Here is a 15697-nt window from a genome sequence, read left to right on the forward strand (position 1 = left end):
TGTATTTGCAATGAATATTCAGATATCAGCTATAATTCTTTTTTTTTTTTTTTGAGGCGGAGTCTCGCTGTGTTGCCCGGGCTGGAGTACTGTGGCCGGATCTCAGCTCACTGCAAGCTCCGCCTCCCGGGTTCACGGCCATTCTCCTGCCTCAGCCTCCCGAGTAGCTGGGACTACAGGCGCCTGCCACCTCGCCCGGCTAGTTTTTGTATTTTTTAGTAGAGACGGGGTTTCACCGTGTTCGCCAGGATGGTCTCGATCTCCTGACCTCGTGATCCGCCCGTCTCGGCCTCCCAAAGTGCTGGGATTACAGGCTTGAGCCACCGCGCCCGGCCAATCAGCTATAATTCTTATTGACACACCTCATTTGTCTTACTGGCATTGTTAAACACATTATACTGATGGTAACATATAATTTTGAGGGAGGCTGACACTGGCATCTTCTAATCTGGGGAGTGGGGTCACTGCAGAGAGTACTGTAAGCAGGGACAGAGGCTCCATAGATTAGAACCAGGCAGTGACAAGAGGAGAATGTGCGCTGCAAACAAGCAGGTGCATATGGGAGAAAACCTGTTGTAAACAGGGAAACATGGAATGCTTGTGGGGGCTACGAACAGTATTCTGTGCTTCAGCTGTAGATCTGCGACCAAGATTCAACAGTAACAGAAAAGTGAATAGTGAGTAGGTTTCATGTAAACTACACATCCTGCCCTTGGCATTTTTCTATTCCTTACCTCTATTCTCTCTTGAACCTACTTCAATCAAACTTTTGTACCCACCATTTCACAGAAACATCTCATATGAAGGTCATCAATGACTTCCATGTTATTAAATCAATTCTCTATGTACTTGACTTATCAGGAGTTTGTGACATTTCAATAACACATTTCTTCTTGAAGTACTTTTAAAACTATATTATACTTCCAAGACATCACATTTTCCTGATTCTCCTCCTGCCTCCATGGCCAGTGGTTCTCAGGCTAGGAATGTTAGATTTAACAAACAAAAATGCAGTTAAGCCTGAATTTCAGATACATAACAAATAACTTTGTGTATAAGTTTATGCCAAATATTGCATGAGATAATTATGTACTAAAAATTATTTATTTAAAATATAACTGGGTGTCCTTTATTTCATTTGGTAACTCTGTATCTGCCTGTTTTTCTGGATTCCTCCTTATCTCCACAACTTCTCTTCTCCATGTGTACTCATTCCCTAAGTAATCTCATCCTATCTTGAGGCTTTAAAAACTGTCTGCTGAAGACTTGCAAATTTGTATCAACAGTCCAGACTTCTCCATTTTACTCCAAACTTACATATATGTCTATGACGTCTCCTCTTTGATATCCAGTGGGCATCTCAACTTAACACATCCAAAACTGAATTTTTTTTTTTTTTTTTTTTTTTTGAGAGGGAGCCTTGCTCTGTCACACAGGCTGGAGTGCAGTGGCAAGTTCTGGGGTCACTGAAACCTCCACCTCCTGGGTTCAAGCGATTCTCCTGGCTCAGCCTCCCAAGCAGCTGGTACTACAGGCATGCATCACCACACCTGGCTAATTTTTGTATTTTTTGGTAGAGATGGGGTTTCACCATGTTGGCCAGGCTGTTCTTAAACTCCTGGCCTCAAGCGATCTGCCAGCCTTGGCCTCCCAAAGTGCTGAGATTACGGGCGTGAGTCACTGCACCCAGCCCCAAAACTGAACTTTAATCTCCTCCAAAGAATCCCGCTCCTTCTGCAGTCTTCCCCACCTCAGAAAATGGCAATTTTTATCCTCCCAGTGCAAAGGCCCCAAACTGTGGAGTCATCACCGATTATTCCCTTTTTTGTGTACTCCATCTCCATGTCTTCAGCAAATGCTTTTGCCTTCTTCTTCAAAATGTATCCCCAAATGAATCACATCCCCAGAATCTCTCATCTGTAATATAGAAACAACCTCCTAGTCTCCTTGCTCCTCCCTAGAGTCTATGGTTTATTCTCAAAACTGAAGCAAGAATGATTCTGAGTCTAAGCAGATCCCTTATGCTCAGATCCCTCCAGTGCTTTCCCATCTCTCTCCCAATAAAAGGAAAACCTTTACAACCACCTGTAAGGCCCTGTACACATTTGGTGTTCCATGACTTCTCTGATCTCTCTAAATTCTCTCTGCCTTGCTAACACTACTAAAACAACCCTGCCCTTTTCCTGTTCTTCAGACAACCCAGGCACCATCCCACTTAGGAGCCTCTGTGCTTTCTGTTTTCTCTGCCTGAAATAGTCTTCCACTGGATAGCTGTATGGGTCACTCTCCCACCTCCTACTGCTCTCTTCTCAAATACTATGCTTTCAATGTGGCATTCTCTGATCACCCAGTATAAAATTGCAAGCACTCTCCACCTCAGTACTCCATAATTACCATCCTTGTTTTATTTTCCTTTGAAATGTATCATCATGTGTATTAGTCTGTTTTATGCTGCTACAACAGAATACCTGAGATGGGTAATTTATAAACAATAGAAGTTTATTAGGCTCATAGTTACAGAGGGTGAGAAGCCCAAGAGCATGGCACAAGAATCTGGTGAGGGCCTTCATGCAACACCATTCCATGGCAGAAGGCAGAAGGGCAAAAGAGCATGTGTGAGATTGAGAGAGGAAGAAAGAGCCAAACTCTTTTTTTTTTTTTTTTTTTTTTTTGAGATGGAGTCTCGCTCTGTCGCCCAGGCTGGAGTGCAGTGGCGCGACCTCGGCTCACTGTAAGCTCTGCCTCCCGGGTTCACGCCATTCTCCTGCCTCAGCCTCCCCAGTAGCTGGGACTACAGGCGCCCACCACCATGCTCGGCTAATTTTTTGTATTTTTAGTAGAGACAGGGTTTCACAGTGTTAGCCAGGATGGTCTCAATCTCCTGACCTTGTGATCCGCCCACCTTGGACTCCCAAAGTGCTGGGATTACAGGTGTGAGCCACCGCACCCAGCCGTTTTTTCTTTTCTTTTTCTTTCTTTCTTTCTTTTTTTTTTTTTTTTTTTTTTTGATAGAATCTTACTCTGTCACTCAGACTGGAATGCAGTGATGCAATCTCAGCTCACTACAACCTCTGCCTTCTGAATTCAAGCACTTCTCATGCCTCAGCCACCAGAGTAGCTGGGACTACAAGCATGCACCACCACACCCAGCTAATTTTTTGTATTTTTAGTAGAGATGGGGTTTCCCCAGGTTTCCCAGGCTGGTCTCAAACTCCTGAGCTCAGGCTATCCATCTGCTTTGGCCTCTCAAAATGCTGGGATTACAGGCATGAGCCAGTGCCTAACCCAAACTCACTTTTATAACAAGCCCACTCCTGCAATAATAACTCACTCCTGTGACAATGACATTAATCCATTCACAAGGGCAGAGCCCGCCTGGCCTAATCACTTATTATGCTCCACCTCCCAACACTGTTGCATTGAGGATTAAGTTTCCAACACATGGCTGGGTGTCGTGGCTCACACCTGTAATCCCAGCACTTTGGGAGGCCCAGGTGGAAGGACTGCTTGAGTCCAGGAGTTTGAGATCAGACTGGACAATATAGTGAGACCTCATCTCTACAAAAAAATTAAAAATTAGCTGAGCGTGGTTACATGCATCTGTAGTCCCAGATACTTAGAAGGCTGAGATGGGAGGATCTCTTGAGCTTGGGAGATGGAGGTTGCAATGCACCTAGATCACACCACTGCACTCCAGCTTGGGTGACAGAGTGAGACTCTGTCTCAAAAAAGAATTTCCAACACATGAACTTTGGAGCACACATTCAAACCATAGCTCCATCCAACATACTTTTTTTTTTTTTTTTCCTGTTTCTCAGTTTTACTTTTACTTTTTTTTTTTTTTCTGTTTCTCTCTCCAAAAATGTAAGCTTGAGGAAGACAGGAATTTTTGCCTATTTTGCAAACTGATGTATCTCCAGCACCTATATGTAGCACGAATGTGGTGTCTTCAAAGCCTGGTACTTGGTAGGCACTCAATAAATAGAATAAATAGTTATTGAATGAATGCATAAATAAATGAATGAATGAAACTAAAGAATACGCATAAAGCAGCTGTCACCAGGTGATAGATTATTGAGAAATCCCAGAACAAAAGAAGCAATAAAGAAAAGATGAGTTTGGGAGGGTAATGAAAAGTTCAGTCTTGGCAGAGAGGAAAGCAGAGGGATCTGGCTGTCTTTTCCTTTTTTTCAAGCTACTAGTAAAAGGCAGGAGCTGTCCAGCATGGACCTCCTGAAGTTAGAGTGTCGCTGCAGGGACGAAAGCCTGCTTTCCTAACCCTGCTCAGGATCACTTCATTGCCATCCTTCTTATCAAATACACCTTTGTTCCCTGTGTGCTTCTCCTTCCCAGTCCTTTTCCCTTTACTCAAATGTGACCAGAAAGCCCATAAGCTACATGAAATCTTATTGTTCCCATGCTTTTCAAAAAGCTTTACTCACTCCAGTAACTTCCATGCCATAAAAGTGATGACTGGGATGACAGAAACAGTGTCTTCATAAATGTATCCATTGAAATGAGTTTGGTGCTTCCTTCCTGTGTATCTCTCAAAAATCAGCTTTTTAAATGTGGTGAAAAGCCAAGACTGGGGGCCCAATAGTCTAGCAAATTTCTTAATGAGAAAGCCCTGTTCTCTATCACACACCCTAGTCGGCTGAGTTGTGTGTCCCCCTTCCCCAACCTCAAAAGACGTGTCTACTTGAAACCTGTGAATATGATCATATTTGGAAAAAGACTATGCCCTTATCTGTAGCTATAATTAAATTTAGTTTCTTGAGATGAGATAATCCTGGATTCAGGACAGGTCCTAAATTCAATGGCAGGTGTCCTTATAACAAGAGGAAAGGACAGAGGCACAGAGAGACATAGAGGGGAAGGCCATGTGAAGTTAGAGGCAAAGTTTGGAGTTACACAGCTATAAGCCAAGGAACGACAAGGATTGCTGGCAGCAATGCCCAGAGCCACCAAGAGCTGGAAGAGACAAGGAAGAATTCTCCCCCTAGAGACTTTGGAGGGAGTATAGCCCTGCTGATACCTTGATTTCAGAATTCTGCCCTCTAGGCCAGGTGCAGTGGCTCAAACCCGTAATCTCAGCACTTTGGGAGGCCAAGGCAGGCAGATCACTTGAAGTCAGGAGTTTGAGACCAGCCTGGCCAACAGGGAGAAACCCTGTCTCTACTAAAAACACAAAAATTAGCAGATGTGGTGGTGCACACCTGTAATCCCAGCTACTCAGGAGGTGAAAGGCACATCTTTTTTTTTTTTTTTTTTTTTGAGATGGAGTCTCACTTTGTCGCCCAAGCTGGAGTGCAATGGTATGATCTCAGCTCACTGCAACCTCCACCTCCTGGGTTCAAGCAATTCTCTGGCCTCAGCCTCCCAAGTAGCTGGGATTACAGGCATGTGCCACCACACCCAGCTAATTTTTGTATTTTTAGAAGAGATGAGGTTTCACCGTGTTGGTCAGGCTGGTCTTGAACTCCCGACCTCAAGTGATCTGCTTGCCTTGGCCTCCCAAAGTGCTGGGATTATAGGCTTCAGCTACCATGCCTGGCCAAAAGGCACGTCTTACTTGGCAGCCAGCAAGAGAGAGCTTGCACAGCGGAACTTCCATTGATAAAGCCATCAGATCTTGTGAGACTTATTCACTACCATGAGAAGAGCATGGGAAAGACCCACCCCCATGATTCAGTTACCTCCCATCGGGTCACTCCCACAACATGTGGAAATTGTGGGAACTACAATTCAAGATGAGATATGGGTGGGGACAGAGCCAAACCATATCATTTCACCCCTGGCCCCTCCAAATCTCATGTCCTCACATTTCAAAACCAGTCATGCCTTCTGAACAGTCCCTCAAAGTCTTAACTCATTTCAGCATTAACCCAAAAGTCCACAGTCCAAAGTCTCATCTGAGACAAGGTAAGTTCCTTCTGCCTCTGAGCCTGTAAAATGAAAAGCAAGTTAGTTACTTCCTAGATAAAATGGGGATACAGGCATTGGATAAATGCAGCTATTCCAAATGGGAGAAACTGGCCAAAACAAAGGGGCTACAGGCCCCTTGCAAGTCAAAAATCCAATAGAGCAGTCATTAAACCTTAAAGTTCCAAAATTATCTCCTTTGACTCCAGGTCTCACATTCAGGTCACACTGATGCAAGAGGTGGGCTCCCATGGGGCTCCCATGGTCTTGGGCAGCTCTGCCCCTATGGCTTTGCAGGGTACAGCCTCCATCCTGGCTGTTTTCATGGGCTGGTATTGAGTGTCTGCTGCTTTTCCAGGCTCATGGTGCAAGCTGTCAGTGGATCTACCATTCTGATGTCTGGAGGATGGTGGCCCTTTCTCACAGCTCCACTAGGTAGTGCCAGTGGGGACTCTGTATCAGGGCTTCAACCCCACATTTCCCTTCTGCACTGCCCTAGCAGAGGTTCTCCATGAGGGTCCCACCCTGCGGCAAACTTCTGCCTGGACATCCAGGCATTTCCATACATCCTCTGAAATCTAGGTGGAGGTTCCCATATCTCAATTCTTGACTTCTCTGCATTTACAAGCTCAACACCACATGGAAGCTGCCAAGGCTTGGGGCTTTCACCCTCTGAAGCCACAGCCCAAGCTGTACCCTGGCCTCTTTTAGCCATGGCTGGAGCAGCTGGGACACAGGGCATCAAGTTCCTAAGCTGCACACAGCAGAGGGTTCTATGCCCAGTTCATGAAACCATTTTTTCCTTCTAGGCCTCTGGGCCTGCAATGGGAAGGTCTCTGACACGTGAAGGTCTCTGACATGCCCTGGAGGCATTTTCCCCATTGTCTTGGCTCCTTGTTATGTGTTCGGCTCCTTGCTACTTATCCAAATTTTGGCAGCCAGCTTGAATTTCTCCCCAGAAAATGGGGTTTTCTTTTCTATTGAATCATCAGACTGCAAATTTTCCAAACTTTTATGCTTTGCTTCCTCTTGAATACTTCACTGCTTAAAAATTTCTTCTGCCAGATACCCTAAATCATTTCTTTCAAGTTCAAGGTTCCATATATCTCTAGGGCAGGGGCAAAATGCTTGCAGTCTCTTTGCATAGCAAGAGTGACCTTTACTCCAGTTCCCAACAAGTTCCTCATCTCCATCTGAGACCACCTCAGCCTGGACCTTATTGTCCATATCACTATCAATATTTTGGTCAAAGACATTCAACAAGCCTCTAGGAAGTTCCAAACCTTCCCACACTTTCTTATCTTCTGAGCCCTCCAAACCGTTTCAACCTCTGCCTGTTACCTGGTTCCAAAGTCACTTCCACATTTTAAGGTATCTTTACAGCATTACTCCACTCTCAGTACCAATTTACTGTATTAGTCCATTTTCCCACTGCTGATAAAGACACACCTGAGGCTGGGCAATTTATAAAGAAAAAGAGGATTAATGGACTCACAGTTCCACATGTCTGGGGAGGCCTCACAATCATAGTTGTAGATGAAGGGTGAAAGGTGCATCTTACATGGTGGCAGGCAAGAGAGAGCTTGTGCAGGGGAACTCTTGCTTATAAAACCATCAGATCTCACGAGACTTATTCACTATCATGAGAAGAGCATGGGAAAGACCCACCCCCATGATTCAATTAACCTCCCACTGGGTCTCTCCCACGACATGTGGGAATTGTGGGAAATATAATTCAAGATGAGATTTGGGTGGGGACACAGCCAAATCATATCATCTACCAATATTTATTATCTGTCTGTTTTATTTTAGCCATCTTAATGGATATAAAGTGTTATCTTATTGTAATTTTGATTTGTATTTCCCTGATGGCAAATTATGTTGAATATCTTTCTATGTGCTTATTGACCATTTGTGTAATTTCTTTGGATAAATGTCTGTTCATATCCTTTGCTCACTTTTTCATTTTATTTTTGACTTATAAATATGGTTTTTGTTTGTTTGTTTGTTTTGTTTTGTTTTTTGAGGTGGAGTCTTGCTCTGTCTCCCAGGCTGGAGTGTAGTGGTATGACCTTGACTCACTGCAACTTCCGCCTCCTGGGTTCAAGCAATTCTCCTGCGTCAGCCTCCTGAGTAGCTGGGACTACAGGTGTATGCCACCATGTCCGGCTAATTTTCATATTTTTAGCAGAGACAGGGTTTCACCATGTTGGTCAGGCTGGTCTTGAACTCCTGACCTCAGGTGATCCACCCGCCTCAGCCTCCCAAAGTGCTGGGATTATAGGCATGAGCCAAGTATGGCTCATTTTTAAAACTTTTGTTATTTAGAAATAATTTCAGACTTTTACAAAGTTGCAAGAATAGTATAAAGAATTCCTGAATACTTTTAATGCAGATTTCCTAAATGTTAACATGTCACCATTGCCTTATTCATTCTAATTTTTTTCTGAAACATTTGAAAGTAAATTGCAGATATGATGCCCCTTTACTAAATACTTCTGTGTATTTCCAAAAACAAGAACACTCTCTGATATAACAATAGTTCATTGGTCAAAGTCAGGAAATGATTCAATGCTAGTAACTAACTCTACAGACCTTATTCAAATTTCACCCATTCCCCGACCCATGTCCTTTATCAGACTTACGCTTTTAACACAATTTTTATGTATTTCTTACCTTTCAGGCATTTGTATCTTTTTTTTAAAAAGTTATTGTTGGCCAGGTGCAGTGGCTCACACCTATAATCCCTGCACTTTGGGAGGCCGAGACAGGAGAATTGCTTGAGTCCAGTTCAAGACCACACTGGGCAACATAGCAAGATCCATCTCTACAAAAAAAAAAAAAAAATTAGCGAGATCAGATAATCGTCTTCCTCAGAAAAGAAGAATTTTCCAGACCCTCTCCTAGTATAGGAAAACCACATTCTCCTTAGGGGCTGTTTCCAAGTGGTTCCTCCTAAAAGCAGCTAGGTTCAGAAGAGGCTAGGTCTGATTTTTTGCCATCCCTTCATTGTTCCCTCCTTTTCTTCAAAATCTTGCAAATGGTAGAAATTTAATAAATGTCAAATGAATGGATGGATGGGATCGTGCTTTCATCAACCTGTCTTCTAAGACCTGAAGAGCAGGGAGAAGCTATTAAAATTCTTTAAATAGTAGGCTGTTGGGCCAATGAGATCTCTATCTTTCAGTGTGAATAGGTAAGTGAAAAGCAGGGCAACTTCAAATGGTATACACATATACAGAGTCCTATCAGCGTTAAAATAGACAAAGCTTAAAAACAATTAGCCAGGTGTGGTGGTGCACACCTGTAATCCTAGTTACTCAGGAGCCTGAGGTGGAAGGATTGCTTGAGCCCAAGAGTTCAAGGCTGCAGTAAACTGTGATCACACCTCTGGACTCCAGTTTGGGCCAAGAACGAGACTCTGTAAAAAAAAGAAAAGAAGAAGAAGAAGAAGAAAAAAGAAAAGAAAAGAAAAAACCTTCCTCCAAGTTGTTTCTTCCTTGGAGTTGGCAATAAGAGGAAAGGCGATAACTTTGCTGTTTAGTCCCAGGGGAGGGATCAGCCCTGTGGGGAATTGGGCTAAGTTATCAGAGGTTACTTACTGCCGTTGCTAAACTCTAAAGAGATTCATTTTTTAAAAACTGATACATAATATTTGAACATATGTATATACACAATGCAATACCATTTGGCCACAAAGAAGGAAACCATGAAGAGATTCCTTTTTAATATATGTAGCTGCATGCCAACTTGTCTCACGTTCCCCTTCTCCTAGAAAAAAAAAATGTGGATTTTCTGAAGCACCTACCTGGAGGTACATACAGATGATTTCGTAAACTTGAAGCTGAGAGTGGATGGAATTGCTACTAGGAAGACTGTAGCATGAGCAGGAGCAGAATCCTGGGGAACACACTTTTAGGGACAGGACTCAGAAATCTCAGAGAAGCAGGGGTTACTGGTGGGAGCACGTAGCTGCTCAGAGCCTAGTAAAAGGAAAAGGTTTTAATATCATTTGAAGCCACTGTGGTTCTCCCAGAGGAAGCTCCTGTCATCCAGAGAGCAGTGAGCTCCCAAGCAAGCAGAGACTTCAATCCCTAAACGAGCATAAGCTTCATTCAGGGCATTCACTGGCCACGACCAGGGACGCCCAGCACCTAGTGCAGGGCTTGCCCTGGAAGAGGTCAGTAGTGCAAAGAAGTTAGGGCTGGAAATGGGAGGAAATTCGAGCATGCGTCCCAGTCGGAGGTTGAGCTTGCGGACGAAGAACAAGGCAGCTCTGGGAACCAGGCTAGGGCTTTCCGTGTGGGCCGCGCCTGCAGGCCCTCTCTGTTGTCCCACTTGGCACGGACTGGGCTACCGCCCACAGCTTGACTTCCGCCACCAGGGACCAAGGGAACCAGATCCCAAGGGAACCAGCAATCCTGGGCGCTCGCGGCCCGAAGCCTGAGGTTCCCTCCGGGCCCCGGCAGGGCGGCCCCGCCTACACCCGTTGCGGTCCCGCCCCCCGCGACCGCCCCGCCTCCCTCGGGTCCCAGCGCCGCCGGCGGAGGACAGTAGCATGGAGGGCGGCCTGGGGCGTGCTGTGTGCGTGCTGACTGGGGCCTCCCGCGGCTTCGGCCGGACGCTGGCCCCGCTCCTGGCCTCGCTGCTGTCGCCCGGCTCCGTGCTGGTCCTTAACGCCCGCAATAACGAGGCACTGCGGCAGCTGGAGGCCGAGTTGGGCGCCGAGCGCTCTGGCCTGCGCGTGGTGCGGGTGCCCGCCGACCTGGGCGCCGAGGCCGGCTTGCAGCAGCTGCTCGGCGCCCTGCGCGAGCTCCCCAGGCCCGAGGGGCTGCAGCGACTGCTGCTCATCAACAACGCGGGTAAGACCCCGAGACTGGAGCGGGCTCCCCATGTGAGCGCCCACTTCCTCCACCGCTGGGGAATTTAACAGCGACTCCTAGGGAGTCAGATAGGACGCCTAGAAATGTAAAACCCTAGTTGTTCCAGCTTGAGTAGCAAGTGGAGGCGAGGTGTACAGGAAGATTCGGTGCCGTCGGGGCAACAGTCTGCCCCCACTTCCTGGAAAATTGGCCAGCCGGGTTTTCCAAAGCGCCTGTAGAACTTTCCCGATCCCCTTGCTCTGCGCCCTCTGGCGGAGGCCTGAGTCAGGGCTTCGAGTCTCCAAACAAGTAAAGTCGCTGCTTCTCCAGAGGACCCCTAGAGCTCTCCCTCAGCAAGTCAGGTGCCTCCTCATTCTGCAGCTTGGGATGGCTGGGTTCCCCAGGTGTGTCTTTCCGCAGAGCTGGGGAAGAGAGAAGCCTCTTCAGAAGCGCTGGGCAGCTTCCTTCTCTAGGTCTGCATGGGAAGAGGATATCTGGAAGAACTTGGGAGGGCTGGGGGAGAAGAAAGCCCCGCCTGCCCTGAGTTACTCCTAAGGGTTGGTTTTTCAGGCTCTCTTGGGGATGTGTCCAAAGGCTTCGTGGACCTGAGTGACTTCACTCAAGTGAACAACTACTGGGCGCTGAACTTGACCTCCATGCTCTGCCTGACTTCCAGCGTCCTGAAGGCCTTCCCGGCCAGTCCTGGCCTCAACAGAACCGTGGTTAACATCTCGTCCCTCTGTGCCCTGCAGCCTTTCAAAGGCTGGGCGCTGTACTGTGCAGGAAAGGCTGCTCGTGATATGCTGTTCCAGGTCCTGGCACTGGAGGAACCTAATGTGAGGGTGCTGAACTATGCCCCAGGTAGGTGGGAAGTCCTGCCATCCCTGTCCTCCAGAACCCACTGGTGCGCCTCTGGGGGCTGGGCAAGCGGCCTAGTCCACCCCCTCCAGGAAACAACCCACAGGATTTTGTCCTTGAATCCTGATCCATGACCCCTTAGGGGAAATACAGACCCAGGGGAAATAGAGCTGGTAGGGTCCGGGGATACTGGCAGAGAGTGAGGAGTTGCCTGGACTGGAGGGTGGGGCAGGAAAGTCTGAGGTATTAGATGGAGTTTGGGAGAAGACTGGGGTTTATGTACCAGGCCTTCCTCATGTGAAATGGGGAAGACGCTCCCTGCCTCACAGGGCACTTTGGAAGACTGAATGAGATACTGTATGTGAAAATGACCCTGACCTGTGAAGTGTTGCCTCATTGTTAAATAGGACTGACCACACTATTGCGCTATGCATCTGTGTGTTCTCAACACCTAGCAAAGCACTACACTAAGGCAAGCTGCAGGACATGCTAGCTGTATGGAGAGCAGACAGGCATTGTTGAGTGCTGACCATCCCTGGCTGAACTCTGCTGGAACACTATTGAGGATACTGGGATAAATACAATAGAGCCCTTATTTTCATGAACACCAAAGGACAGGGAGTCTTGTGATACTGGGTCTGGTTTCTGATGCTGCAGCCCCCCTTTCTTAATAGTGAGGAGTCTCTTTTAGGCTTAAGGTTGCTGCAATCAGAAAGTGGTGACAGAGTATCCATGGAAAACCTGAGCAACTTGGGCAGAGATCCAGTAGTCTGTGTCCCTGGGGAACAGGATCAGGATCCCAGGGCAGACAGGTAGAATGGCCTGCACAAAGCACATATGTGGCAGGCCTGCATCCCCCCTTGTTTCCAAGTCCTTCCTCACGTTCTCCTGTACCCCAGCCCCTACCATCCCTGTCCCCCAACACACATGCACAATTATTCTTGCAACCAACATTCAACTCATCATCCACTCTGAGCTCAGCCCAAGGACTCGCACAAACAATGGTGACCAAATGTAAGCTACAACCAGGAGCAGAGCAGACTCCAAGAGGCCACATGGCTGCATTTGGTCTCAGGAGGCTGCCCTGGGCATTATGAGGGAGCTGAGATTTTCAGGAGGTCCCCAGGGCCTGAACCAAGGCAGAGGCCAGTCTGGTTTTCATTTTGGTCTCAGGAAGAATGTTGTAACAGGTGCTCAGAGATAGAATGGGCTGTTTGGAAAGGCAGCAAGTTCCCTCTCAGCAGGGATGCACAGGTCATTGGAAAACAGTCAAGGACCAGGAGATAAATTTCTCCCTCCAACCCTGGAATTCTCTGATTTTCTGCCCTTGAGGACCATTAACTGCAAATACTGGGGTGCATGAGTGATTCTTATGTGAAGAATGGAACGTGCTTGCAACAGTTCAAAAAGGGGACAATTCCCTTTAGGTGGGGAGACTAGAGATGGCTTTATTGGAGGTAGCTGAACTGGACATTGACCTTGGTTGTTAGCAGATGGAAGGTGTTCCCGAAGAAAGGATATAAAGGTGCGAAGGCTCACTGTGGGTGTGGCAGGTCTTCCGGTTTGCCTGTAGGGTAGGTGTGCCCAGAGGAGGGCAGACTAGGATGCTTTGAGTACTAGGCCAGGCTAGTGGGAAGCTATTGAGGGGTTTTGAGCAGAGGAGTGTTGTGATCCCAGTGATGTTTTTGTTTGTTTGTTTCTTTGTTGAGACGGAGTCTCGCTCTGTCGTCCAGGCTGGAGTGCAGTGGCGCGATCTCGGCTCACTGCAAGCTCCGCATCCCAGGTTCACGCCATTCTCCTGCCTCAGCCTCCCGAGTAGCTAGGACTACAGGCGCCCGCCACCATGCCCAGCTAATTTTTTGTATTTTTAGTAGAGACGGGGTTTCACCGTGTTAGCCAGGATGGTCTCGATTTCCTGACCTCGTGATCCGCCCGTCTCGGCCTCCCAAAGTGCTGGGATTACAGGCGTGAGCCACCACCCTTGCCTTGGCTCAGGCAATTCTAGCACCTCAGCCTCCAGAGTAGCTGGGATTACAGGTGCATGCCACTACGCCTGGCTAATTTTTGTATTTTTAGTAGAGACGGGGTTTCACCGTGTTGACCAGGCTGGTCTCAAACTCTTGACCTTAAGTGATCCACCTGCCTCAGCTTCCCAAAGTGCTGGGATTGCAGGTGTGAGCCACTGCAGCCGGGCCCCAGTGATGTTTTAGTGGAGTGAGTTTAGTAGAGCTACAGGAGCTGAGGCAGGGAGAGAAGCAAGCTTGTAAAAAGGACCTGATTGTCGGGATACGTACACGCTGAAGGGTCCTACCTGGTGCCTGGTTGGCTGTGGGGGCGAGGAGGGGAGGGAAGGAGGAGGTGATGGAGGTTTTGAGTCTGAAAAGAATACTTCATTAATAGAAATGGGAATGTCAGGAGGTGGTGCTGGTTGGACAGGAGATGAGAATCTTGGTTTTAGACATGGTAATCTAGAGGGTCCATGTTCATTGGGCTTTTGAATTTCAGTCCAGAACTTGATAATGACAAATTGGAGCCTTTGGCAACCCTGACCACACATTTCAGCCAAGATGACGTGTTTCCTCCGGCCAGACCTGACTCAGCCCCACCCCCGACATACAACAGGGACCTGAAACCTGCCCTGCCTCGGCCATGTTCCCTCATCATCTGCTTTTCATCCTCTAGGTCCTTTGGACACAGACATGCAGCAGTTGGCCCGGGAGACCTCCATGGACCCAGACATTCGAAAAGGGCTGCAGGAGCTGAAGGCAAAGGGGAAGCTGGTGGATTGCAAGGTGTCAGCCCAGAAACTGCTGAGCTTGCTGCAAAAGGACGAGTTCAAGTCTGGAGCCCACGTGGACTTCTATGACAAATAAGCCCAAGTTTTTGGCTTCCTAAACCTTTTCGTCCCCACTTTCAGACGTACCCCAGAGCCCTGTGGCTCCCCACACCCTGCCATAGGGGCAGTCCTGTCTTACACATAGAAGCACTCATGCCTGCTGCCCTGCCCTCAGGCACAGCCAGCTGTGAGCTCCCAGATCTTGGCCTTACCCATTGTCAGGAGTCTGTGCTGTGCACCCTGGATTATGAAGATGGTAGGAGAGAGGTTATGGGTGTTGGTGTTTCTATCCCCAGGAATAGAACTTAAGGAGTGGGAAGAGCAGGAAAAGAAGCTGGAACACAGAAGAGAGGAGGTTGTGTCTCCTGCTCATAGCAAGCCTGTGGGGAGAGGGAAGAGTGATCTGGTGTCGAATAGGAGAACCCATGTAGATTCGCAGATGGCCTAGATGGGAAGAAGAGCAGATGGTACAAGTTCCAGCCCACATAGATGCCCCTTGCTGAAGGTAGCAGGACCTTCTTTTGAACTTTGTGTCCTCACTCTGATGTCTCCTTCCTCCTGAATCTACCACCCCTCCCCCAGGCTGGGAGAAGGGGCTCCTCGGTGTCTGTATACATGCCAAAGGCAGATACAAATAAAATACAGATTGTCCTTTTTTCATGCTTGCTTTCTCCTCTGATACAGGGTCTGTGACTAACTTCCTGGTTCACTGGGCCCAAGGTCATTCCCGAGGCAGTTAACCCAAAAGTGAGGTGTTGTCCTTATTTCCTAGGGAGCTGTCCTGGGGCCATCTGCCTCCAATCATCAAGCCCCACTCAGTGCCAAGCCCAGGTCGAAAGTTGCCCACAATCGGCATGCCTGCTCTTTTGTATTGTTGCCCACACTGACCCCAGCCTTGACAGCCCTTTTCTCACCCTGGGCTATTCAGAATACCCATCTTTTACAGCCCAACTTACAGCCTGCCCTCTGCATGGCCCTGGAGCCTGGGTCTTTTCCCCGACTCTAGATTCCCAGTTCCACCCACTGTCCACATGGCAATGTTGTGAATGGATACCAGCTGCTATTGGCCCTCTTGGTGTTGCCATCTGGCCCAGCCCATGGTCCAGGTCCTCAGTGGGGTGGGCTTAGGACCAGCATGCCTTTGGGGGAGATGGGCAAGATTCCAAGAAATGGAAGCTCTGAGAAATCAGGGCTTCATCCAAGCCAATCCTTGTGCAGG

General features: G+C 47.8%; 1 protein-coding gene across 1 annotated transcript; it reads left to right on the forward strand.

Annotated features, from left to right (window-relative positions):
- The first annotated feature begins 10171 nt into the window (after positions 1–10171).
- SPR (sepiapterin reductase) lies at positions 10172–15135 on the forward strand. The gene is made up of 3 exons (XM_010361952.2): positions 10172–10784; positions 11355–11645; positions 14325–15135. The coding sequence occupies exons 1-3, from the start codon at positions 10481–10483 to the stop codon at positions 14513–14515; spliced, it is 786 nt and encodes a 261-aa protein (XP_010360254.1). The 5' UTR covers positions 10172–10480; the 3' UTR covers positions 14516–15135.
- Positions 15136–15697: the final 562 nt, after the last annotated feature.

Source organism: Rhinopithecus roxellana, chromosome 17 (assembly GCF_007565055.1).
Source record: "Rhinopithecus roxellana isolate Shanxi Qingling chromosome 17, ASM756505v1, whole genome shotgun sequence".
In the NCBI taxonomy this organism is placed as follows: domain Eukaryota; kingdom Metazoa; phylum Chordata; class Mammalia; order Primates; family Cercopithecidae; genus Rhinopithecus; species Rhinopithecus roxellana.